The 27,673-nt window shown below is 44.9% G+C and overlaps 1 protein-coding gene across 2 annotated transcripts in view; it reads right to left on the bottom strand.

The window, feature by feature from the left end:
- Positions 1-27,673, bottom strand: part of ap1b1 (adaptor related protein complex 1 subunit beta 1) — a 124,662-nt gene that overhangs the window by 33,695 nt on the left and 63,294 nt on the right. Inside the window, exons 9-17 of one of the 2 annotated variants that reach the window (XM_072490590.1) lie at positions 27,103-27,198; positions 26,320-26,435; positions 24,146-24,311; positions 23,642-23,740; positions 15,237-15,496; positions 13,388-13,595; positions 12,729-12,749; positions 12,463-12,492; positions 4,023-4,157 (exon numbers count right to left, since the gene is read on the bottom strand). In XM_072490590.1, coding sequence (XP_072346691.1) covers positions 4,023-4,157; positions 12,463-12,492; positions 12,729-12,749; positions 13,388-13,595; positions 15,237-15,496; positions 23,642-23,740; positions 24,146-24,311; positions 26,320-26,435; positions 27,103-27,198 — 1,131 coding nt within the window. The remainder of the gene's footprint in view (positions 1-4,022; positions 4,158-12,462; positions 12,493-12,728; positions 12,750-13,387; positions 13,596-15,236; positions 15,497-23,641; positions 23,741-24,145; positions 24,312-26,319; positions 26,436-27,102; positions 27,199-27,673) is intronic. The other variant, XM_072490664.1, reaches the window with a different exon arrangement.

Genomic DNA, 27,673 nt, shown 5'->3' with positions numbered 1-27,673 from the left:
GAGATCGAGGAGGGGACGTGGGCAGATGCCCTTGGGAGGGTGAACTCTTCCTCTTTGTGCGCGAGGCTCAGCCTCATACAATTTAAGGTGCTGCACAGGACACACATGACCGGGACAAGGATAAGCCGGTTTTTTGGGGTTGAGGACAGGTGAGTTAGGTGCTCTGGGAGCCCAGCAAACCACGCCCTTATGTTCTGGGCATGCCCAGCGCTTGAGGAATTTTGGAAGAGTGTAGCAAGGGCGGTGTCGAGGGTGGTAGGATCCAGGGTCAAACCAGGCTGGGAGGATGCGAGGCTCCCAAGCGTGGAATCCTGGATCAACGATATGGTGGGGTTTATTAAATTGGAGAGGGTGAAATTTGCCTTAAGGGGATCGGTGCAAGGGTATTTCAGGCGGCGGCAACCGTTCTTGGACTTCTTGGCAGGGCGGTAGACAATGGTCAGCAGCAGCAACCCGGGGGGGGGGGGGCTTCCGTGGTAACCCTGCGCTGTGTGGTGATGGGCTTCATTGGGTAGAGTGCTGTTTGTGCAGTTGATGGTGCGGGTGCTTTTCTCTTCGGGGCCTAGGGGCTCTATTTTGATTCTCGGTCTCGCTTACGTACAGTTGGGCCGTTTTACTGAGTTCCTGCCAATCGGGGCCGTCTTCCTGGTCTAGCTGTGGGCCAAAGGTGTCTCTAAACCAATTTTGGACTGATAGCAGGGATTGCAACCTTGGAATTTGCTGCCTGCATTTGGCATGGTCCACCGAACTCTGCCTCTGTTCCGTGGTGGAACTGTGGAGTGCTCGGAGGGCTGCTTTTAGGTCCTCACATTGTTTCTTTAGCTGCTGTACCAGATTCTGTCTCTTCTCTTCCCAGTACAGCACGCTGTGTCCTGGTAGGCCTTATCATATTGGATTTGGAAGCTGCTACGGTGGGCGAGACAGGATTTATGTGCCCTCTTGATATCATCCATTTCCTTGTCCTTCGCTGCTAACTGCTCCCGGACTCTCGCATTCACTTAAATCTCCCTCTCTACTTATCTTCTTCTCCTCTAGCTGCTTGCGGAGCGTCTTCACGACCTCCTTTGTCCCTCGCAATTGTGCCAGACAGGACACGATTGCCATCGGCTTACGAACCTTAGACAAACTCTTTTTATGGATCTCGGTCAGGCTGTCCCACCAAGTCTGTCCTATGCTGCCAGGACCCGTCTCTTCATTCGTGCAAAACTCAGACCATAGGGGCCATCCTTTCCCTTTTAGGTACTTCCTGATCTCTTCTTCCCATACAGGACACTGTTCTGATCTATTGGCCGCTGTACCCTTGGGCTCTTGTGGATGCATAAGGCATTCCATTGCCTTCATAGCCATCCCTACAAATACTCTGTCTATTAACTGAAATTTGGAACAAGGAGGAATAAAGCGGCGGTGCAAACACGGGTACGGCTTAAGCTATTTTCCGGTTTACGCAACTCCCGAAAGTTTCACGCAACAAAATCTATCGAGTTTACCTTATATCCCTTTGTTAGTACGCATGCAAATTACACACTTCCGAATTCTGGAGGTTTGATCGATACTGGTTTCACTTGTGGTTTCTTTTACTTTGCCAATTTGGCTTCTAATGGGTTCTCTCGGAGTGACACAGTCACTTCTGGGTCGAGTCCCGTCAGATGTCGCCAATAACTGTTGTGCGTTTTCTCTACTACTTGGTCTTTTCTGTGGCTCTCTTCCAATTAGGACAATCCGTGAATTTGCCTTCTTTCTATATTGTCTATGTCCGAATGCTTAGAGTCGCCAGGTATCGAATGATACCACCACAAGTTTCAACCGACTATCGATCAAAGAGCCAAACACCAGTTAGTTAGTTCAAGGGTACTTTTTTTACATACAATCAGTCATACAACATAAACACTACTAGTCAACTACACCTTTAACTACAAGAACCTGTACTTAACTTCGGGCACCCGGCTTAGGTCAGGAAACAGTGGCCGCTGTTCAATTCTGGATCTCGAGTTCGAAGTGGTAACTGCTGCTCAGCTGGGCTCATCTGTCTGGTAGTGGGCGTTGAACTCAAACTTGTTTCTGGTGTTGCTGCAGTTGGCAATGGACGTGACCGGGGTACCAAGGCCAAAAGAGATTGAACATATGGCAAACGCTTCTTTTATACTCAGGGTTTTTTTGGCGCTCTTTTGGGCGGTCCTTCAACTTGGGCCTTACTAATTGGGTGATCCCTGGTCACTCGGTTCGATTCCTTAGCCAATAAGTGGGCGGGGAACTGGATGGCTGGGCATGTCCCAAGCGGTCATTGACCCCGTTGTTTGCGTTTCCCTTGGACAGGGAGTGGCGCCGAAATGTCTGGGACTGTCCCGGTTGCTGGAGTACCAGTCCTTTGTTTTGGGGAAGATGGGCCATCACTTGCTAATCGGCCTGATTAACATGCTAATGGGATGGAGTTTCGATGCTGTCTGGACTTTGCTGACAAATATGCATTTCAGGATCTGAGCCTGCCTGATTCTTGGCTTGTCCATTTTACCCATCAGTCTTTGTGAGTTGCTCTGTACCTAGTTGGAAGTGGCCATCTGTCTACATGCCCCATTTTAAGAAAGTTGGGCCACAACTGTACAAAACATAGCTCTTGTTGCCACATTACAGCGCCAGGGACCAGAGTTCAATTCTGGCCTTGGGTGACTGTGTGGAGCTTGCACATTCTCCCCATGTCTGCGTGGGATTCCTCCGGGTACGCTGGTTTCCTCCTACAGTCCAAAGATGTGCATGTTAAGTGAAATGGCCATGCTAAAATTGCCCCTTAGTGTCCAAAGATATGCAGGTTAGGTGGGGTTACAGGGATTGATCAGGTGAGTGGGCTTTGGTAGGGTGCTCTTTCAAAGAGTCAGTGTAGACTCAATGGGCCGAATGGTCTCCTTCTGCACTGTTGGGATTCTAGGGCAGCACGGTAGCACAAGTGGATAGCACTGTGGCTTCACAGCGCCAGGGTCCCAGATTCCCCGCTGGGTCACTGTCTGAGGCGGAGCTTGCACGTTCTCCCCGTGTCTGAGAGTTTCCTCCGGGTGCTCCTGTTTCCTCCCACAGTCCAAAGACGTGCGGGTTAGGTGGATTGACCATGCTAAATTGCCCTTAGTGACCAAAAAAAGGTTAGGAGGGGTTACCGGGATACGGTGGAAGTGAGGGCAGAAGTTGGTCGGTGCAGACTCGATGGGCCGAATGGCCTCCTTCTGCACTGTATGTATGTTCTATGTTTACATGGAAATGAAAATGCACTATATTGAGCTGCAAAATGCGATTTGTTACAAAATGTGCTGATACTAAATCCTGTGCACAGCAGTCTTCCATTTTCAATTCACTTGCCCTAAATGCCCCAACCTGTCAAATTGCCAATTTTTGTTGGTTTACACCTTCATTATTGTGCAATGTTAAGGAAAGATTAACAAGTCATAAGAAAAATGTTTGTCCAGTTACATTATAACTGCTACGTCCTCTAATCTAAATGGCCTCATCAGATTTAAATTCTTAATTAGCATCATGGAGCATGTTGATGTACTTTAAACACCATTATTTTGTATTTAGAATATTTTACAGAATCAAATTGGTAAAACAGAGAAGTAAAGTTATCTCTGGACATATATAAAGTAGCAACCGCAATGATAGCCACTAGTAGTGCAAGCCAGATTCATTTGGGTAGATGTTAAAAGTAATGTGGTAGTGCTGAATGTTATAGTTCTAACACTTAGAGCCACTTAGAATAAGGGTGAATACATATTTGATTCCTGCTACATTCAGTTCTTGATACGAGCCAGATTGAGTGGGAAGGTAACCAGTGAAGGCTCTCATCTCTGCTGGTGGAAGAAAAACAATCAAGAGTCACACCTGGGCAGAACTTTTCCTTGTAACCAGGTACAGGGGACAATGGTATGGATGTGGGATCAGGGCAACAGCTGACCGAAGCAGAAAGCCACTTTGGTTAGGCAGTCAGGAGATGGGATAATCTGTTCTTGAAAAAACATGAAACGTGAATAAACAATTCTTACAGTTTTAGGTGCCACATAAGAACCAGATGGCATGCCCATTCCACCAGCAAGATCAAACAGGTCACTTAAGCCACCTCCAATTGGTGCATTCAAGGATGTCGGCATGACTGCAGGAGTTCCATAGCCAGCACCAATCTGTATGGAAAACAAAATATATATTTGTTACATCTTGTATTTCATACATTATAAAGCTTGTTGCTTACTAGTTTTATTAGTGTGCACTTAAAAAAAAATACAAGTTATTATTCATTACGCCAGAGATGCCAATGAATATAAATAATCTAGATTTGCTACATTTTGTGATATATATTAAAGAGAAATTAAAACAAGTTACTAAAAGCAGAAACTGAAACAACGGAGTGTGAATGTAGTGAATTAACAACATGTTTTAAAAATACATTTGACCATACAGATAGATAGGGTGCGATTCAACGCATCAAAGTTTAGTCCGGTTTTGCAGGACACCGCCAGAGTGGTCAAAGCATCGGAACTGCATTTTCAGCAGCCCGATGCACTGCTCATCGACAGCACGTGTGGCAACGTGGGCTTCATTGTATCGGGTCTATGCCTCGGCCCTCCGCACTGGCGTCATCCTCAGCAGGTATCCCTTGCCCCCCACGAGCCAACCCGTCATCCTGGGATGGTCCTCTAAGACCTCGGGGATGAGTGCCCCAGGACGTAGCTGTCACGCCACCCCCAGGTTGCGGGCACACACATGCATGATTCTGAGGCAGTGGTTGCACACGATCTGAACATTCAGGGAGTGGATCGCCTTCCTGTAAATATCGGACACTCCCTGATGCCCCAGTGCTCGCAGGGCGACATGTGTGCCATCAATCACCCCTGGATCTAGGGCATCCAGACGATGATGGCAAATCCTAAGCCTGGGCATCTTGGTGGGCCTGGTCCAGGTCGAAGTTGATATAGCCTGGAGCTCAGGCATACAGAGCAGCTGTCACCACCCAGATGCACCATGGGCAGAAGATCGGGTCCTCGCTTGAGCCTTGGAATGACCCAGTGGCATAAGTTGAGGGGTGTGGTGACCTTCATGGCCGCTGGTAGCGGTGTCCTCCAATTCCACAGGTGCCATGTCCGCAAGGACATGACACAGGTGCTACACGGTCTCTGTTGAGACGGCGTCTTCTGCGCTTATGCTGTCCGTCAGCTCATGGAATGACCAACAATGTCTGTACAACTTGGGCCATCGCTGGCCTCCCTTCGTGGCTCCCTCAGCCTGCACTGCAGCCCCCTGCACACAAACACAGGCAGAGGCACACACAGACCTCCAGCCTGCGTCATTGCTGTTGCCTTCTACGGTGTCTGCCCACCTCAACTATCAGAAGCACAGTGAAGGCAGCCTCTGCGGGATCCGCACCAGCAAACATAGTTTTATCCGGAAGAAATTGGAGGAGAGAGACCGACAATCCGTTAAGGCTTCCATCCCGGGACGCTCAAGTCCCCCAAGCATGATTGTCCCGCCTTCTCTCAGTGTACCATCCAGTGAGGCAGTTGTGCTGGGAAATCTTGCTGTGCACACCCGCCCCCAGCTAGATCAGGAGCCCCTAAACCCCAGACCTCTCCCGGGAACATTAGGGAGATCGTGCTCAGCTGCCCTCCGTTTATCCAGACATTTACCCATTGGCTGCGAGAGGATCCTCAGGTGTGAAGCCCTGTTCTCTGGTGCTGATGCTCCTAGGGTTCAGGCACACTGTTCAGACATCAAGGTTTGCTGGACATGCAGTGTACTAATCATCCTCTGAGACATGGCACTTGTGCCTTCTTGGAGGCACTTGAGAGAGTTGAGAATATTTTATTTATTAAACATTCAATAGTAACAAAGATTTGAAAATCAACTACATAACATTCCACATATCACAATAACCACACGTCACCATTCCATATTGGTACCAATACAAAGCTATATCAGCTAATTTTCACAAAACAAATCAAACACAAGGCATCATCCCTCATTGAGAAATGGAGAATATGCCTGTAAATGTGTTAACATATCCAGAACTTTGTTGTAAAAACGATCTGTTCATCAATGTGACTTGTTACACGTCATCAGTGCCATTCTCCATCCAGGAACTTCAGCTGTGCAGGCCCTCCCGCACGGCCCAATCTCATCGGAACCAAATCCTGGCATCCAGATATTCCACTGACGCTCAAGGTGTAGTTGAACACCTTGCCTCCCAGTATGTTTAACCTGCGGTGACGTGCCAGTTACATGCACACCAGCACCAAAAGCATCAGCAATCTGTGAAAGCATTTCTGCAACGACATTAGTAGGTGGCCGATTTGGAACAATGTCGCATACAAGGTCCTGCAGCGTCTTCTTGCCTCAAACCGGATAGCCTTCTGGACTCACATGACCCCCTGAGCCCGATGTTCCAGGACCCAGATATCTTATAAAAATTTGCCTTTCTTTCCAGCTACAGAAAAGGAACGAAACAGCAACAACAGCCACCAGGCATCTGCAGCCACCAGGAAGCAGCAAAAACAACTTGCAGCTTGAAGTGCTCTCACAACTAATAAGGCTTATTTCTTATTTGAAATAGTCTTCAGCTGTGAAGCTAGAGGCTGCTCACAGTCAAAGGGGGTGAAATTGACTTTCATGAGAGAAGAGTTTGGTAGGACAGACTGCTGCTGTAGTTGCCCCCGTTATAGGTCTCCACAACATTTAAAGATGGCTTGAAAGCCTTGCAGACGTAAAGCCCCTCACCCCCTGCCCTAGGAGCGACCCCCAACCCGGATACTAAACGACGCCGGCCTGACTTCCTGCTGAGGAGTCGGGTAATCCCTGGGAGGCTGCTGTATTCGACTTCAATCTCGTCAATGAGGTTGAAATGCATGCAAATTAGGGTTAAAGATGTTCGCACCATTTTTGGGCAAGATCCAGAACTCGCCATTAGGAGCAGGCCACGTGAATCGCAAAATGGTTTGTGCTGGGTGAGAATCTCAATTTTGCCCGCTTCTGCTAGTCACCCAGCGTGACTTGTTATAGGTTATCAGGTGAATCGCAAAATGGTTCGTGTTGGTCACGCTGAATCGCACCCATAGTTTCTTTCAATTAAAACCAATCTTGTAGCAATGGTCAGACTGCGTTTTCAGCTTTTCTTTTTAATAAATATATTTATTCTCCATTTTCACATTTTCTTCAGAATTTATACCCCACTAACAAACAGTAAACTGTAATGAATACAATGTCAATCCCCTTATTACAACAGCGATCCCATCCTCCCCCCACCCCCCAAACAATGACCCACCTGACAATATAAGCATCAAATAAAACTAAACCTCCCACGGTTGAAAAAAAAAGAAAAAAGGAATCAGGAATCGCCAATGGTCACCATTGACATATACAGTCCACCCCCAAACCTCCCCCCACTAATATTAAATGCCATCCAATCCTCGAAAGAGTACCATGAATGACATCCATGAATTGTAGACACCCCCCCCAGACTCCTCCCCTCCACTTCCTCTTGTAAATTCCTCCCCCCAACCTCGGTTCCTTCCCCCATCTTTTCACCCTGGCTAGACTCACCGAAACCTGTTCTACCAGGCTCCAATGGCCGCAGCCCCTCCTCCCACCTCACTCTCGTTCACTGGCCGGCTTAAACCGGCCAGTGTGGAAGCCCCCGCCAGGGTCTCCTTCCCCCTTGCCCGGTCCCAGGAAAACCAAGAAATCTCCTTTAGCACACAACCCCCGCATACACACCCAAGCCCCAAAGAACCATCATTGCAAATGGAAGTCCCATCTCTTCCCTTGTCCAAATATACAGTGTAGACTCATTTAGTACATACACCAACACGCAGTGAAAAATAAAGTTACATGAGGCTACATCGGTACACGTCCATTTCTCAATTCTGCCACAGCAAACTCCTCCACTGCTTCCGCCGTCCCAAAATAAAAGTCCTTGGATTTGTAGGTCACCCTCAACTTAGCTGGACATACTATCCTGCACTGCACCTTGCTGATGTACAGTGCCTTCTTCACCCGGCTGAAGGCAGCTCGTCTCCTCGCCAGCACCACCGTCAAATCCTGGTATATGCGTATATCAGCTCCAGCCCACTGCACCACCCGTTTGTGCTTTGCCCAGCACAGGACTTTCACCTTCACGCTATATCTACAGAAACACAGCCGTTACTACTCTTGGCGGCTCGCTCGCCTTTGGTATAGGCCTCCATAACCAATGAGCCCGATCCAGTTCATATCAGGAGGGATTGTCCCCCTCCCCCAATAGCTTCACCAACATTGTGGCAAAATATTCCGTCGGCCTCGGGCCTTCCACCCCTTCGGGCAGACCCACAATCCTCAGATTCTGCCACCTGGATCTGTTTTCCAGGTCTTCCATTTTGGCTCACAGACTCTTGTTGGGTCTCTATCACCCTCCGCAACACCTTCCCCATCAAGGTGAGTTGATCACTGTGCTGCGGTAATACCTCTTCCACTTTCTCCAGTGTCTCACCTTGCTCCTGCACCTCCGCCGCTGCGCTTGATACCGCTGCCCTCACCGGGGCAATCGCCTCCTCCACCAGCACTTTCAATACTGCCCCCATCTCCTTCTTCATCACTTCCATGTGTTTTGTGAACTGTTTTTCAAGGGGGATGGGAACCGATGTAGGAAGTCAGTGGGGACAGAAACAAAAGGCAGGAAGGGAGAGTGTGTAAAGCATGACCAGAGAAAGCAGGGCAGAGAGCAAGGAAGGTCTACATTAAACTGCATTTATTTCAATGCAAGGGGCCTGACGGGCAAAGCGGATGAACTCAGGGCATGGACGGGCACATGGGACTGGGATATTATAGCTATGACTGAAACATGGCTAAGGGAGGGGCAGGACTGGCAGCTCAATGTTCCGGGGTACAGATGCTATAGAAAGGATAGAACAGGAGGTAAGAGAGGAGGGGGAGTGGCGTTTTTGATTAGGGAGAACATCACGGCAGTACTTAGAGGGGATATATCCGAGGGTTCGCCCACTGAGTCTATATGGGTGGAACTGAAAAATAAGAAGGGAGAGATCACCTTGGTAGGACTGTACTACAGGCCCCCAAATAGTCAGCGGGAAATTGAGGAGCAAATATGTAAGGAGATTACAGATAGCTGCAAGAATAATAGGGTGGTAGTAGTAGGGGACTTTAACTTTCCCAACATTGACTGGGACAGCCGTAGCATTAGGGGCTTGGATGGAGGGAAATTTGTTGAGTGTATTCAGGAGGAATTTCTCATTCAGTATGTGGATGGACCGACTAGAGAGGGGGCAAAACTTGACCTCGTCTTGGGAAATAAGGAAGGGCAAGTGACAGAAGTGCTAGTGAGGGATCACTTTGGGACAAGTGACCATAATTCCATTAGTTTTAAGATAGCTATGGAGAATGATAGGTCTGGCCCAAGAGTTAAAATTCTTAATTGGGGCAAGGCCAATTTTGATGGTATCAGACAGGAACTTGCAGAGGTAGATTGGGAGAGACTGTTGGCAGGCAAAGGGACAGCTGGTAAATGGGAGGCTTTTAAAAATGTGTTAACCAGGGTGCAGGGTAAGCACATTCCCTTTAGAGTGAAGGGCAAGGCTGGTAGAAGTAGGGAACCCTGGATGACTCGAGATATTGAGACTCTGGTCAAAAAGAAGAAGGAGGCATATGACGTACATAAGCAACTGGGATCAAGTAGATCCCTTGAAGAGTATAGAGATTGTCGAAATAGAGTTAAGAGGGAAATCAGGAGGGCAAAAAGGGGACATGAAATTGCTTTGGCAAATAATGCAAGGGAGAATCCAAAGAGATTCTACAGATACATAAAGGGGAAAAGAGTAACTCGGGACAGAGTCGGGCCTCTTAAGGATCAACAAGGACATCTATGTGCAGAGCCACAAGAGTTGGGTGAGATCCTGAATGAATATTTCTCATCGGTATTCACGGTGGAGAAAGGCATGGATGTTAGGAAACTAAGAGAAATAAATAGTGATGTCTTGAGAAGTGTGCATATTACAGAGGAGGAGGTGCTGGAAGTCTTAAAGCGCATCAAGGTAGATAAATCCCCGGGACCTGATGAAATGTATCCCAGGATGTTGTGGGAGGCTAGGGAGGAAATTGCGGGTCCCCTAACTGAGATATTTGAATCATCGGCAGCCACAGGTGAGGTGCCTGAAGATTGGAGAGTGGCGAATGTTGTGCCCTTGTTTAAGAAGGGCAGCAGGGAAAAGCCTGGGAACTACAGACCGGTGAGCCTAACGTCTGTAGTAGGTAAGTTGCTAGAAGGTATTCTGAGAGACAGGATCTACAAGCATTTAGAGAGGCAAGGACTGATTCGGGGCAGTCAGCATGGCTTTGTGCGTGGAAAATCATGTCTCACAAATTTGATTGAGTTTTTTGAGGGAGTGACCAAGAAGGTAGATGAGGGCAGTGCAGTAGATGTTGTCTACATGGACTTTAGCAAAGCCTTTGACAAGGTACCGCATGGTAGGCTGTTGCAGAAGGTTAAAGCTCACGGGATCCAGGGTGAGGTTGTCAATTGGATTCAAAATTGGCTGGACGACAGAAGGCAGAGGGTGGTTGTAGAGGGTTGTTTTTCAAACTGGAGGCCTGTGACCAGTGGTGTGCCTCAGGGATCGGTGCTGGGTCCACTGTTATTTGTGATTTATATTAATGATTTGGATGAGAATTTAGGAGGCATGGTTAGTAAGTGCAGATGACACCAAGATTGGTGGCACAGTGGATAGTGAAGAAGGTTATCTAGGAATGCAACGGGATCTTGATCAATTAGGCCAGTGGGCCGACAAATGGCAGATGGAGTTTAATTTAGATAAATGTGAGGTGATGCATTTTGGCAGATCGAATCAGGCCAGGACCTACTCAGTTAATGGTATGGCGTTGGGGAGAGTTATAGAACAAAGAGATCTAGGAGTACAGGTTCATAGCTCCTTGAAGGTGGAGTCGCAGGTGGACAGGGTGGTGAAGAAGGCATTCGGCATGCTTGGTTTCATTGGTCAGAACATTGAGTACAGGAGTTGGGACGTCTTGTTGAAGTTGTACAAGACATTGGTACGGCCACACTTGGAATACTGTGTGCAGTTCTGGTCACCCTATTATAGAAAGGATATTATTAAACTGGAAAGAGTGCAGAAAAGATTTACTAGGATGTTGCCGGGACTTGATGGTTTGAGTTATAAGGAGAGGCTGGATAGACTGGGATTTTTTTCCCTGGAGCGTAGGAGGCTTAGGGGTGATCTTATAGAGGTCTATAAAATAATGAGGGGCATAGATAAGGTAGATAGTCAACATCTTTTCCCAAAGGTCGGGGAGTCTAAAACTAGAGGGCATAGGTTTAAGGTGAGAGGGGAGAGTTTCAGAAGGGCCCAGAGGGGCAATTTCTTCACTCAGAGGATAGTGAGTGTCTGGAATGGGCTGCCAGAGGTAGTAGTAGAGGCGGGTACAATTGTGTCTTTTAAAAAGCATTTAGATAGTTACATGGGTAAGATGGGTATAGAGGGTTATGGGCCAAGTGCGGGCAACTGGGACTAGCTTAATGGTAAAAACTGGGCGGCATGGACTGGTTGGGCCGAAGGGCCTGTTTCCATGCTGTAAACTTCTATGATTCTATGATTCTAAGTTCCACAGCCATCTCCTTGGTCATTTCTGCTGCTGTGAACGGTGCAGCCTCCCCTGGTGCTCCAGCCTCCGCTTTTCTTAGTTCCTGCGCTGACTTTTTCACTCCCCGGCAGACCTCCGTTAACCGCCTTTTTCACAGCCGTTTTTCTCCCAAACTTGGACATTTCTCCTCCCTGTGCCTTCTTACAGCCTTTTCAGCCTCTGTTGCCCCCGGGACCGGGAGTTAATTCCTATTCCCGAGTGGGAGCCCTCCAGTGTGCGGCTGCCTCCCACCCACCGTCACCGGAATTCGGGTATCGACTTATCTAATCGCTCAAATCAGATGGCTTACTGAATTGGTCCAATTTAATTTGACCTGATACTACTTCAAAATGGCAATGAACGTTCACAAATTATAGGCAAATTACTAGATCTCATTGTGGCACTGCCTCACAAAATTAGGTGATCTGTTTCATAAGGAACTTAAATGCAATGCACAATGCATTGTGTGTTCTTGCTGCTGAAGTGCATGTGTGTGTTTCTTGAAGAGTGTAATATGTAATTGCTCTGCATGCTTGAATCAATAGTCGCATCAGTTACAGTTCAACCTGGCTTTCCTTTTTTTAAAACAACATTTAAAGCCATGAAGTCCAATAATTAAAATTCAAGACCGATTTGAACAAGAGTTCGATTGGTTTGATTTGTGGTCAGGTGAGTGTACATGTGGAAAGTGTATTAGTTCCAGCTGTAGGTCAGAAGCAAAAGTATGAAATCATTATATCTTTTCTCTCTTTAAAAAACGTGGGCATGTGACATACTATTTTTCATATTTTATGAATTGGATATACAACTTACTGCAGGGCTTCCACTTAGATCTCCACCAAGCTAAAAGAAAACAAAATAGTTTGATTACACATTGCAGATCAAAAAGTAAATTCTGAATAATAATGACAGAAGTATAAATTTTACTCTACAACATGTAAAATGTTGATCCCCCCCCTCACTAATAAGCCCAAATTATTGCCACTGTGATCAGGAATTACATAATTCATAAAATATAATTAGCCTGCAACTTTAACTTGGAAACAAAAATCACCAGCCAAAAGGACAGAGTATCATACCCCTTCGGTCTCATCGCCCATCTCCAGACACGAATACGTAAAGACAGAGGCAACGCAAGGACATTCACATGCAAGCAGAAGTAGAGTGAAAAAAAGGAACAGCATAAATTCAAAGAAGAAAACACAGCATTATTAGTATACGTACATCAGCTACAGCGACTAAAGGTATATCAACCCAAAAATAAAACATTAATTCAGTGCTGTCTCTACAATGTCAAATGTACAATATTTCAGTGCATCTGTGGAATTTCTAAAGTAACTCGTTAAAGCAGCTTGACATTGTAGAAATGTTAAAATCTAAATGTCAACGTACTACAAGCAATAGGCACCTATTAGTTATGGCAACATTGTAGGATAAGAAGCAAAATGCAACCCCAAAATAATGAATAAAAGCTGATTAACAATATTAAGTATTCTCATTTTCATACTAAGATGAAGAAAATACTGCTTGATAGAGGAAATTTTAAAATTAAGTTATTCTGCTTTTAAACCCCATAAAAATGTTATTTCACAAGGGACTAAAATCCAGATTGAGCTCTACAACCAAATAAAATACACCGGCATCATAACATTTGAATTAACTTTGACAGGTGCACTGACAATTCCTGAAGAAGCTTGAAAACTAAAATGCTGTTAAAGCCCTGTGATTATTTGCCTACCAAACTGTCCAATCCACCACCAAGAAGGTCCATGGCTCCCATTTGAACTGTTGATGAGGGGATAGGGGGAACATTGACTGGAGGACCAAGGTCTAGATTCAGCAGATCACCCAACAGGTCTCCCTGGGATGGAATTACGGCTGGTTGCTGATCAGAGGGCTGTGCGGTAGTTGATGGGGCAACATCTGGACTCTCGGTACTTTCATTTCTGAGATGAGAGGAAATTAGACATGAAGATTACTTACATGCTTTTGGCATTACTAAAAATTTAGTAATTATATTTCTACTGCACTCCTCACAAAGAGGACAAGGGACATAAAAGCCCGAATGATTCTAAAAGTGATAAAAGCAAATTACTGCGGATGCTGGAATCTGAAACAAAAATAGAATATACTGGACAATCACAGCAGGTCTGACAGCATCTGTAGAGAAAAAAGGGAGTCTGGACGACAAAGCTTTGTCAAGGGTCATCCAGACTTGAAACATTTACTTCCTTCTTTCCCCACAGATGCTGTCAGGCCTGCCAAGATTGTCCAGTATTGTCTGTTGAGGAAGATGATAAAGCAGATTTGGACAGCAATGGAGTGCAGTGGCAATAGAAAGGCAAGATAGGGGGCGGGATTCTCCAATCCCACGCAGAGTGTCCACGCCGTTGTAAACGCCATCGCGTTTTACAACGGCATGAATGGGCCGCTCCCACGTCTAATTCAGGCCCCTATAGGAGGCCAGCACGGTGCAGGAGCAGTTCGCGCCGCTCCAGCTGCAGATCCCGGCGCGAACTGGGCACCGCGGGATCCGTGCATGCGCAGTTGCACCGGCGCCAATGAGGACATGCGCAGTGGCCTCCTTCAACGCGCCGGCCCTGACGCAACATGGCGCAGGGCTACAGGGGCTAGCGCGTAGAAAAGGAGGCCCGCAGCCACAGGTGGGTCCCGATCGCGGGCCAGGCCACATCGGAGGCCCCCCCGGGGTCGGACCCCCCCCCCCCCCCCCCCCAATCCAACCCTTACACGCTGAGGTCCCGCCGGCTCAGAGCAGGTTAGAACGGCGCTGGCGGGACTCGGCTCTTTTCCTACGGCCGCTCAGCCCATCCGGCCCGGAGAATCGGCGGGCCGGCCGCGTAGAGTGGCCCGCGACACGCCAACCATGCCGGAGAATCGCATGCCAGCGTCAGGGTGGCGTGGCCCTTTCGCGGGGATTCTCCGGCCCGCCGCAGGGCTGGGAGAATCCTGACCAAGAAGTCTGAATCTGTAACCAACTGTGGTCATGTTGCTTGTTCTTTCTCTACTTCACAATTTCGTGATCTCAAATTGGTTGTTTGAGAAAAGTGAGCAGTATAGCATCAAAAGGAATTTGAAACATTCATTGGGCCAACCTATAGCTTTGTTCGAATAAGTGAGAGATTTGGGAAAAGATTCCCTCTCATTTCTATCGGGCAAACTCAACAGTTGAAGGGAAATTGAAATGGAAAACAAATTACTGATAAACAAATCATTTAGTTTGTTCACAATGACTCCTTAATTTCTCAGTTAAAGGTCCCTCATACTTACTCGTAAAATAAGTGAGTCAGGCAAATTTTACATGTCAGATGGGTTTCTTTCAAAGAATAGCGGACATATGACAGCTGCCTTTTCCATTGAGTAGGTCTTGCACACTAAAAAGCTGTAGTTAAGTGGTGACCCAGATGACCCCAAACTTTAAAGATCAGTCGGGTTCGTAAAAGCGGAACCAAAACCCCTCGAATTGCTGTTAATTGGTCCTCAGTAAAATCTGGAAATTGTAAAAAAAAAGGGGGGGGGAAAGAGGAGGAGGAGGAGAGTCAGATAGTGCCTTTGGAACTTTCACTTACGATCCGGATCTTGGGGGCAGTCTCTTGTGCTGAACACCTCGGCTGCCTTCCACAAATGCACTGGGTGGCTTATGGTACACAGAAGCCAACGTTCCTATGTGGCAAATTAATTCATCAAGGAGGGTTGGTTCAATCAGGTCAGTTTCTTCTGAAATCAAGGGTTTCTCTGCCAACACAACCTCCTTTGCTGCTACTGGATCTGTAGAAAGTAGACGCCAGTATATGTAGCCACGGTCTCTCAGATCAGGGTTGTCAGAATCCTGCAATATTAAAAAAGGTGTCACTGAAATAGTAAATATGCCTACAGTATAGATCAATGATGGCTTGTAATGCAGAACAAGACCAGCAGCGCGAGTTCAATTCCCGTACCGGCCTCCCGAACAGGCGCCGGAATGTGGCGACTAGGGGCTTTTCACAGTATCTTCATTGAAGCCTACTTGTGACAATAAGTGATTATTATTATTATTGTGGCACACAATACTTAACTTTTAATTGCTATATCCACCACCAAAATATTGAATAAAGGAGGCAATCTAAAAAACATCCATGGTCATTGTTTTATTAATTAAGAAACTATTATTCTGGCAGTAAATGGTCATTCAATGGAAACGTAACTCTGGAAGGACAGCAGCATGATCTACAAAAAGATTAGTAAATGGCACGGAGTACATTATTTTATAGAATTTCATAGAATTTACAGTGCAGAAGGAGGCCATTCGGCCCATCGACTCTGCACCGGCTCTTGGAAAGAGCACCCTACCCAAGGTCAACACCTCCACCCTATCCCCATAACCCAGTAACCCCACCCAACACGAAGGGCAATATTATGGCATCTTCAGCCTCTACTTTTCTACTCTAAGCCTTATTCAATAACCCATTCAACAGGTGAGGGAAAGGTATACAGTTGATTTTTATACTCCGCAAATCCTAGTACTATGAATGATCAAAATTGCCATCAAAGATTAAATAAAACTCAAGAGTTGGAGGCACAAATACATGTGAACCATACTGCGCTGTGAACTGTACTGTGCTGTGTCATAGAAGCTTCAGCTACATGTATGTACTTAGGAACACCCACGAACACAGCTCACGTTTGAGACGAGCCTGAAAAATGTGTCAGAGGAACAATATAGTTAAGTTTAATCATTTTGCTGTGCATTTTGTAATTTTATGTTTATCACATTGTAAACAATAGTAGATGCTCAGTTAAAGAACCAAGCTGTGGGCCAAATGGAGTTTTGGAAATCATATTTGGTACAATGTCATGGGCTTCCCTTTCAGCCTCTTCAATTGGTAGTTAATTCATATGCTGTTGACATTTGGTTGCAAGATTTTCTTTGGAAATTGCTAAGTAGTATTTTTACTTCAGTTGACTGCAGGTCCCTTGAAGTCAGTTCGGTTGCAATTTGTTGTTGTTTTCTGATCCCAACATAATATAGGTTATACGTCAAAAGGTAGAAATTCAAGAATAGTCAGAATGAATACGTGGCTTGAGAGATGGTGCAGGAGGGAGGGGTTCAGATTTTTGGGACATTGGAACCAGTTCTGGGGGCGGTGGGACCATTACAAATCGGATGGTCTACACCTGGGCAGGACTGGAACTAATGTCCTAGGGGGCGCTTTTGCTAACACTGTTTAAAACTAATGTGGTAGGGGGATGGGAACCAGATTAGGAAGTTAGAGGTCAGTAAAGACGCAGCCACTAAAGCCAGTAAGGTACTAGATAATAAACTCAATGTGACTAAGGGGAAGAGGAGACAGGGGAGAGATGATGAACGCAAAGGGACAGGTGGTCTGAGGTGCATTTGTTTCAATGTGAGAAGTGTAGCAGGTAAGGCAGATGAATTTAGGGCTTGGATTAGTACCTGGGAATATGATGTTATTGGTATTACTGAGACTTGGTTGAGGGAAGGGCAAGACTGGCAACTAAATATCCCAGGGTATAGATGCTTCAGGAGGGATAGAGAGGGAGGTAAAAGGGGTGGAGGAGTTGGATTACTGGTCAGAGATGATATCACAGCTGTTATTAAGGAGGGCACAATGGAGGATTCGAGCACTGAGGCAATATGGGTAGAGTTAAGAAATAGGACGGGTGCAGTAACATTGTTGAGACTTTACTATAGGCCTCTCAAAAGCGAGCATGAAGTAGAGGTACAAATATGTAGACAGATTATAGAAAAATGTAGGAGCAATAGGGTGGTCGTGATGGGAGATTTTAACTTCCCCAACATTGAATGGGACTCATGTAGTATTGGAGGCGTAGATGGAACAGAATTTGTAAGGAGCATCCAGGAGTTTTTTAGGGCAGTATGTAAATAGTCCAACTCGGAAAGGGGCCATACTGGACCTGGTATTGGGGAATGATCCCGGCCAGGTGGTTGAAGTTTCAGTCGGTGATTACTTTGGGAATAGCGATCACAATTCCGTAAGTTTTAGAATACTCATGGACAAAGACGAGAGTGGTCCTAAAGGAAGAGTGCTAAATTGGGGAAAGGCCAAGTATAACAAAATTCAGCAGGAGGGCGGGAATGTGGATTGGGAACAGCTGTTTAAGGGTAAATCCACATTTGAAATTGTGGAGTCTTTTAAGGAAAGGTTGATTAGAGTGCAGGACAGACCTGTCCCTGTGAAAATGAGGGATAGAAATGGCAAGATTAGGGAACCATGGATGATGGGTGGAATTGTGAGACTAGCTGAGATAAAAATTAAAGCATACATAAGATCTAGGCTACTTAAAACTGATGAAGCTTTGGAGGAATATCGGGAAAGTAGGACAAATCTCAAATGCGCAATAAAGAGGGCTAAAAGGGGTAATGAAATATCTTTGGCGAACAGGGTTAAGGAAAATCCCAAAGCCTTTTATTCGTATATAAGGAGCAAGAGGGTAACTAGAGAAAGGATTGGCCCACTCAAAGACAAAAGAGGGAATTTATTCGTGGAGTCAGAGGAAATGGGTGAGATTCTTAATGAGTACTTTGCATTGTTATTCACCAAGGAGAGGGACATGATGGATGTTGAGGCTAGGGATGGATGTTTAAATACTCTAGGTCAAGTCGGCATAAGGGGGAGGTTTTGGGTATTCTAAAAGGCATTAAGGTGGACAGGTCCCCAGGTCCAGGTGGGATCTATCCCACGTTACTGAGGGAAGAAATAGCTGGGGCCTTAACAAATATCTTTGCAGCATCCTTGAGCACTGGTGAGGTCCCGGAGGACTGGAGAATTGCTAATGTTGTCCCTTTGTTTAAAAAGGGTAGCAGGGATAATCCAGGGAATTATAGACCTGTGAGCTTGACGTCAGTGGTAGGCAAACTGTTGGAGAAGATACTGAGGGATAGGATCTATTCACATTTCGAAGAAAATAGACTTATCAGGGATAGGCAGCATGGTTTTGTGCAGGGAAGGTCATGTCTTACAAACCTAATAGAATTCTCATCATAGAATTTACAGTGCAGAAGGAGGCCATTCGGCCCATCGAGTCTGCACCGGCTCTTGGAAAGAGCACCCTACCCAAGGTCAACACCTCCACCCCATCCCCCAGTAACCGTTTGGTCCATTGAGTCTACGCTGGCTCCTTTAAGAGCTATCCAATTAGTTTTAATTGATAGCGTCCCAGCTTTTCCTTTTGAGTACGTATCCAATTTCCCTTTCAAAGGTGCCAATGAATCTTCCCCCACCCTTTCAATTAATGCATTCAAAATTGTAACAATTTTCTGCACCTTGACCTCCCACCCCCAATAGATTATTTTGACAACTATCTTAAATTTTTGCTCAGTTTACGGACTACATAGTGGAAACCGTTTCTCCCCATCTACTTTGTTAAAATGCCTCATAATTTTGAACTCCTTTATTAAGTTTCTAACTCTATTTGCATACATATTTTCACAATGTGATATTTTCATATACGCAAATTGGTCAATGCAAAATAAATCTGCACAAAACCAGAAAAGTTCTTGCTCAATTCCAATTATAAACAAAAGATGTTATATGTCAATCTCACTCTCTCTCTCCCTCTCTCTGATATTGAAACTTGAAACAAATAGTCAGAATCTAAATAAAAGATTCTTTGGATCAATGTAAATACAGCCGCAATGTACTCAATTACCAGCGAACGTCAAGAAGAACATAAGAACTAGGAACAGGAGTAGGCCATCTGGCCCCTCGAGCCTGCTCCGCCATTTAATGAGATCATGGCTGATCTTTATGGACTCAGCTCCACTCTCCGACCCGTACACCATATCCCCGAATCCCTTTATTCTTTAGAAAGGTATCTATCTTTTTCTTTAAAAAGTTTAAAGAAGGAGCCTCAACTGCTTCACTGGGCAAGGAATTCCAGAGATTCACAACCCTTTGGGTGAAGAAGTTCCTCCTACACTCCGTCCTAAATCTACTTCACCTTATTTTGAGGCTATGCCCCCTAGTTCTGCTTTCCCCGACCAGTGGAAACAACCTGCCCGCATCTATCCTATCTATTCCCTTCATAATTTTATATGTTTCAATAAGATCCCCCCGCATCCTTCTAAACTCCAGTGAGTACAGTCCCAGTCTACTCAACCTCTCGTCATAATCTAATCCCCTCAACTCTGGGATCAACCTAGTGAATCTCCTCTGCACTCCCTCCAGTGCCAATATGTCCTTTCTCAGGTAAGGAGGCCAAAACTGAACACAATACTCCAGATGCGGCCTCACCAACACCCTATACAATTGCAGCATAACCTCCCTAGTCTTGAACTCCATCCCTCTAGCAACGAAAGGCAAAAACTCGATTAGCCTTCTTAATCACCTGCACACCAACTTTGAGACTCGCGCACCAGCACACCCAGGTCCCTCTGCACAGCAGCATGTTTTAACATCTTACCGTTTAAATAATAATCCATTCTGCTGTTATTCCTCCCAAAATGGATAGCCTCACATTTGGCAACATTGAATTCCATCTGCCAGACCCTAGCCCATTCACCTAACCTATCCAAATCCTTCTGCAGACTTCCGGTATCCTCTGCACTTTTTGCTTTACCACTCATCTTAGTGTCGTCTGCAAACTTTGACACATTGCACTTGGTCCCCAACTCCAAATCATCTATGTAAATTGTGAACAACTGCGGGCCCAACACTGATCCTTGAGGGACCCCACTAGTTACAGGTTGCCAACCAGAGAAACACCCATTTATCCCCACTCTCTGCTTTCTGTTAGTTAACCAATCCTCTACCCATGCTACCACTTTACCCTCAATGCCATGCATCTTTAGTTTATGCAGCAACCTTTTGTGTGGCACCTTGTCAAAAGCTTTCTGGAAATCCAGATATACCACATCCATTGGCTCCCCGTTATCTACTGCACTGGTAACGTCTTCAAAAAATTCTACCAAATTAGTCAGACACGACCTACCCTTTGTGAACCCATGCTGCGTCTTCCCAATGGGACAATTTCCCTCCAGGTGCCCCGCTATTTCCTCCTTATACCAAATTATCAAATCACAGTTACTTTGGGAAGTCTTTTGAAGAAAAGAGTTCTTTCAGAAGTTATAGCTCAAATTTATAAGGATGCAAAACATGAAAACGAAGAACTCTGGCTAGTCTGGTTACAAAAGGAAACCGGTTTTTGGTAAGATATACCATTTCAGTGGTTAAATACAACTGTCATACATCCAACCATGCCATGTAATTAACTGCTGTGGATTGTGGCATACAAGTCAACCTTTGAAGCCTCCAAAAATCCTTCCCAAAAAAATGGGGGTCGGCTTATAAAATCAAGTATAAACTGTGAACTCGGTGTGGGGTAGTTATCATTTTGATAGATTAAAAAACAATACTGATAATTCATACTAATGTGGCATTGATTATTGAATTAATTCATTACTTGCACAAAAATACCTTTATCCACAATTAAAGCATTATAAAACTCAAAATTCATTGTCTTGACATCTAATGCAGTTAATCAAATTCAAATCGCTTTGGCTGTGGCATCTTGTAAGGATCCCACTCTGGATCAGATGTGGTCCTCTCTATTCACTGAACTAATCTAATGGCACTTAGCGCATATTTCCACTCTTGAAGGTGTTTTCCCTGTCAACCGTCCACCTATTCCATTTTCATCCTGAACACAATCTTTGAATGGCTTGTTGAGGTATGCATCCAAAAGGTTGATCTAAGGTCATTAGATCCACATGCGTAACTCTAAAGTGGGTGCTATTTCTTTGGAGGCACCTTTTGATTTGGCATTTGAACATAGCATCGTAGAAAAGTTACAGCACAGAAAGAAGCCATTCGGCCCATCTTGTTCATGCCAGCCCGAGGACACCCAGGTGCCCTTCTTATTCCCACCTTCCTGCACCAGGTCCAAAGCCCTGTCCCACATTAATAAGCTGCATTCTTAACAGGGGAGGGGGGGGGGGGGGCAAGGAAATGCCAAAAGAGAACACAAGGGGACCAGAAGGGCTCTCACAAAGCTGTAAGAGCAAAACAAACCATCAACGGTGAAGGAAAGGGCCTAGGATAGGAGCCGGAGACAGTAGAAAAGGGGAGGGGGAGTGGAAGAAACAAAAGGAGGGGTGGGCATTTCATCCATGTTGCCAATGTTACTTAATGGGCACTCATGTTTTTGCCACTGTCTGATGAAGAATCGTTGTAAACTGGTATGTTTGGCAGAGGTCTTTTGGTAGTCTCTGGGCAACCTTGGTCGCCTACTTCAACACCAGACTGTTTTGGTTCATCAAGTGGCTACACCAACTGTCTGATTTTGCCCCACTTAACTGTGTATTTACGCATTGCATTTCTGGTGGGGATGTAAACATTCCAATGATTTGAGTACCTATTCTAATGCATGCTTCTTAAAATCAGGCCAGTGAATGGGTCCTTTTTGGATAGCGCATTTGCTCTTGCCATTTTCTTCAGGGCAGAGTCCTCCTCCTTCCATCCTTACACCAGTTTTTTTTGTAAATACCAAATCCTTCGCTGCAGCACAGTTATTTGAAGAGCTAGCAAAATGTTACGACTTTTAGCTTGAAAATAGCTTAGCACTTCAGTTGTTTTGTGGGATGGCCCATTTCTATTTGTCACTCACTCACAATACCATTTGCGGCTAGCTCTGTGAGGGCGTGTCTTAAGCTCCTGTGCATGTTTTTTGCAAAATAGCCCCTGTTGCCTCCTTGATCCAATGTGCGGACTTGCAGTATATGGCAAGGGATACATGTATTTCTGGGGTGAAAAATTGAGGCTGACACAGACATAGAAAGGGAGACAGAAACAGTTGCCGCTGTGAAAAGCAGAGTACAAAACTGTCTTGTTTAGTAACCTAATAGGAGACTAGTGGGAGATAGTTCTCTGTTCAAAGAGCCGGATTTCAAATAGGGGCTGGTTTAGCACACTGGGCTAAATCGCTGGCTTTTAAAGCAGACCAAGGCAGGCCAGTAGCACGGTTCGATTCCCGTACCAGCCTCCCCGAACAGGCGCCGGAATGTGGCGACTAGGGGCTTTTCACAGTAACTTCATTGACGCCTACTCGTGACAATAAGCGATTTATTTCATTTCATTTCATTTGTGGTGATTTAAAAAGAGTTGCCAGAGTGAGCTTTGTTGCTGGAAGTCATTTGGGGATGCAGAGAAGACTGAGAGGAGATTAGAAGACTTGCTCTGGCATGGAAGGGTGAAGGGAACTTATTGAAAAGCTGCAAAGAATTTGAACTTGAACTTCAAGACTATGTTACTGGATGGGAGCATGGCATAAAGTATAAACATGTCATAAAGGGCCTGAGTGTCCGTGGAGCGGCAGAGTCAGAATTGCTACTTGGTTCCTACTTGTGTGGCCTGGGTGTGGGGGGGTCACTGTGGGTCTGTACAATAGTTACCCAGAAGTGGTCTTAATTGTTCTAACATTTTCTGGATAACTATTGGTTGAAGACAAGTTGGAACCATCCAAAGTTTGCAATTTAAATCACATTTTCGGATGGTTCCTAGTGCAGGGCAATTGCCCATCCGACGTTTGCACTTCTTAGGTAAGGTTTGCACAGCAATTTCCTAGGAAGTGATTCCCCAGCGAATCTTTGGGCAACGCCCCAGTTAACTGCCCTGGAGCTCAGAAGTTTTCGGTCCAAAGTATTTTGATTGTGTCCATCAAAGGAGGAGTAGGTTTTCTTCAGGTTGGTGTATTAGTTGCTTGTCAAGTAATGTTTGGTCTATGTTGATTTGAGTTTGTTTGTTACAATAAAAGTCTCAAAACATAAAATCTTGTTCTTTAGTCATTTCACTCAGTCGCTGGGAAATTCTTTTTTTGTTCTTGGTCTCTACAGAGATCATGACAGTACTATACAAAGAGTTTCAGCAAAATAAAAACCTGCAGTATTGGATTACAATCTACAGCTACATTCCAATCTAGTCAGGTTTACTGAACTAATGGAGAAATGTAAACAAACCTGCGTAGCCAAGCTGAGAACCTGCTGCACCAGTTCCTGTGTCTCAGTCGGTTTTTTTAAGAACAGTTTCACAATAGCTGTCAAAAGTTGAAGTTGAACCTGTCACAAAAGATAAAACAATTCATGATTCCTCATGACAGTCTTTTCACCTGACAAGCAGAGTCAAGACTTAATTTGATGCAATGACAAATAAGATGAAAATGGTACGCTGTATTCAAAAACAAAACAACCTTTTGTGTATAGCACATGAATCGCAAAGCATCCGGACATAGAAAATGTATATACCAGCAATTAACAAACCTTATTAATACTTTAGGAACCGCAGTAATATTTAGTTCTTTGGATAAAGAGCTACGGTAGCAGTGTCCAAGTTTGCAGGTGATGCTAAAATATGTGGTAAGTTAAATAATTCTGACTGTCAGAGGAAGTTGCTAAGAAACCATTTTAGGTCTAGAAATGGCACTCACTTATTTGATTATTTGAAAACCTAAGCCAATGTCTTACCTGAGTGCTTTCATCATGGAATCCTTCCAAGAAGCTCTCTAATAATTCATCAGCATTGTCGATTCTTTCTGCATATTCACCCACAATCCAGATCATGGCTGCTCGTGCTTCTGGTTCATCCAGTGAATCAAGGTTTTCACAAAGTGTAGCAATAACACTTTCATACCTTGATGATAAGCAAGATTTATCAGGCAGTGGCAGTGGTATCAACAAATATATATATTTTTAAAATCCATATCCTTGGAACACTTTGGCTATTTAGCACGTACATTCATTTACAAGTTATAATGTATAATGTCAGGGCCTAACTTAACACAGATTGAAGAGGAGCCAAACACCCGAGAAGGGAGTACGATTTATTCTTTTAATTAAGTGGAGACATTTCTGAATTTACATTCCATCTTCTTCGTAACATTGTAACGGCAATGCAGTTGTGGTGCTTGCGCAGTCTAAGATTCACATACTTATTTCAAACAATTGTGCATTAGAATGTACCTAAAGGTTTTACATTATTCAAACAAAAGCCAAAGACTCAAAGATTCCCGGCTTGGGTCACCATCTGTGTGGAGTCTGCAAGTGCTCCCCGTGTCTGCGTGGGTTTCCTCCGGGTGCTCCGGTTTCCTCCCACAGTCCAAAGATGTGCAGATAGGTGGATTGGCTATGCTAAATTGCCCTTAGGTTAGGTGGAGTTACTGGATTACACGGATGTGTGGGCTTAAGCGAGGTGCTCTTTCTAAGAGCCGGTGCAGACTCGATGGGCCGAATGGCCTCCTTCTGCACTGTAAATTCTACGATAAAGTCAATCAATGGCAATCAAAGGCTCAAGTGAGCTAACTATCCCACTAATGGGGTGAAGAGAGAAGAAAAAATGTCACCAAGCCACCTTCCTCTGGAATCAGGCAATGGTGTAAACCAAGTGTTAAAAAGGAAAAACAAAAGGGTGGGAAACAAAATAAAATACAAGTATACTTGCAAACTTAGCGTTCTTATGTCTTCCAATGAAAGTTTCCCTTTTCTTGTAGCTATATTTATTTTATACATTACCACAGTGGGGTCTCTCTCCATTCTCATTTGAACGATAAACATGCTAAACTCAAGGTATTAAAAAAGACCAGTCTTGACTGTGAGTAATTGAATCATAGAATTGTTACAGCACAGAACGGTGGCACAATGGTTAGCACTGTTGCTTCATAGTACCAGGGTCCCACATTCAATTCTCGGCTTAGGTCACTGTCTGTGTGGAGTCTGCACGTTCCCCCAGTGTCTGCGTGGATTTCCTCCGGGTGCTCTGGTTTCCTACCACAAGTCCCGAAAGATGTGCTTGTTCGGTGAATTGGACATTCTGAATTCTCCCTCACTGTACCCGAACAGGCACCGGAGTATGGCGACTAGGGGCTTTTCACAGTAACTTCATTGCAGTGTTAATGTAAGCCTACTTGTGACAATAAAAATTATTATTATTATAGAATGTCATCTTTGCTACTTTTGGGATGTCTAGGATAAATATTGGCTAGTTTCACCTACTCAAGCAGTAAGAATGCCCAATGAGAAATTACTACTGGTAAGCTTTAGAAACTAATATCATAGAATTTTTCATAGAATTTACAGTGCAGAAGGAGGCCATTCGGCCCATCGAGTCTGCACCGGCTCTTGGAAAGAGCACCCTACCCAAGGTCCACACCTCCACCCTATCCCCATAACCCAGTAACCCCACCCAACACTAAGGGCAATTTATCATGACCAATCCACCTAACCTGCACATCTTTGGACTGTGGGAGGAAACCGGAGCATCCGGAGGAAACCCACACACACACGGGGAGGATGTGCAGACTCCGCACAGACAGTGACCCAAGCCGGAATCGAACCTGGAATCCTGGAGCTGTGAAGCAATTGTGCTATCCACAAAGAGGTGTTTTAAAAATGTAGTCATCTAAAAAGACATTACTTACTGAAAAGTTTCAAATTTCATGAAAGGTTTTCACTGTGTAAAGAGTCAGCTTTGTGTGTGTTTTCCTGTTTATTTATTGTCAATCTGACGAAGTTCATATGTACACGGCAAGAAATGCACATACACTTAATATATGATCACATGTTGCCTCTGAGCTTGGTGGAATGAAAAAATGCAAGGACATCAAATAGATATATTACCAGAAAGAGAAATAAATGTAACCTACTTGTTTGGGTACTTGCGGAAAATGTCCTTGATGACTATTATGGCTTCCTGAACAACGTAATTTACCTTTGTTTGAATGAGGTCAAGTAATGTGCTCACACAGCGCTCCGCTGATTGCTGCAACAAACCATTCATTACGTTAGTGTGTACTGCAGAGTTTTATATCAAATCAAAAAGGCCATGACCAGATTTTAATGTTACCGTTTTACATCACAACGGATGTTAATTCTCTCCTTCCACCCCGATAAAATACTCCTAAAATTCCACATACAGGATTAAAGCTGCATTAAAAGTTCACAGCAATTGTGCGCTAACTAGATTTTGCAGAGTTATTAGCTCTATAATAAGTAGTCTGTGCCAATCCACTGCATTCATTCAATTATTTATTTAAAAAGTATAGTTAACTCATACTGTGCTAATGTATTATTTTACATTCCAATCAAATTGAGGTCTTGGCATTACATCATAGAATCCCTAGTGAAAAGGAGGCCATTTGGCCCATCTAGTCTGCACCGACCCTCCAAAAGAGCATCCTACCCAGGCTCACTTCCCCACCCTATCCCCATAACTCCACCTAACATCTTTGGACTGTTAGTATGATTGAATTCAGTTCTTGGCATGAAACTGGCAAGTCTCAGTAAATTATTCCTGGCTGCTGAAAATATAGGAAGCCAGAAACCATTTTGTATCATGCAAATTCTTCATTCAGAAAGTATTGGATTACAAATTGGATTTGAGATTTTCAACTGCACAGATATTAATACTTCTAATTTTTTTAATTTACCTCAACTTTAATAGCACACCGTCCAATTGCGCGTACGGCCTTCCGTACAAAGTCAACATCCACTTCTGTTGCATATTCCTTCAATTCTGCCAAAACCTGCAAGTTGGAGAGGTAATTAATATAAGCTAATCAGAAACTGCATGCAATAATTAACCAACTGAGTCAATCGTTCAACATTCTGGCATTGCAGCATTTTGTGGCAACAGTCAAAAATGGGGGCGAGCATGATGGCAGTGGTTGGCATTGCTGCCTCACCGCGCAGGTACCCTGATTCAATTCCAGCCTTGGGTGACTGCCTGTGTGCAGTTTGCACTTTCTCCCCGTGTCTGCGTGAGTTTCCTTCTATAGTCCAAAGAGGTGCAAGTTAGGTTGTTTTGCCATGCTAAATTGCCTCTTTGTGCCCAAAGATGTGCAGGTTAGGTGGGGTTGCGGGGATAGGACTGGGGCGTGGGCCTAGGTAGGGTGCTCTTTCAGAGGGCTGTTGCAGACCTGATGGGCCGAATGGCCTTCTCCTGCACTGTAGGAATTCTATGGTTCTATGGATGTGCTCCACTTGCAAATTCCTATATCT

The sequence above is a fragment of the Scyliorhinus torazame genome, chromosome 1 (genome assembly GCF_047496885.1).
Source record: "Scyliorhinus torazame isolate Kashiwa2021f chromosome 1, sScyTor2.1, whole genome shotgun sequence".
NCBI lineage: Eukaryota > Metazoa > Chordata > Chondrichthyes > Carcharhiniformes > Scyliorhinidae > Scyliorhinus > Scyliorhinus torazame.
Note: the sequence above shows the minus strand (reverse complement) of the source record. Positions and strands in the feature narration are given on the sequence as shown.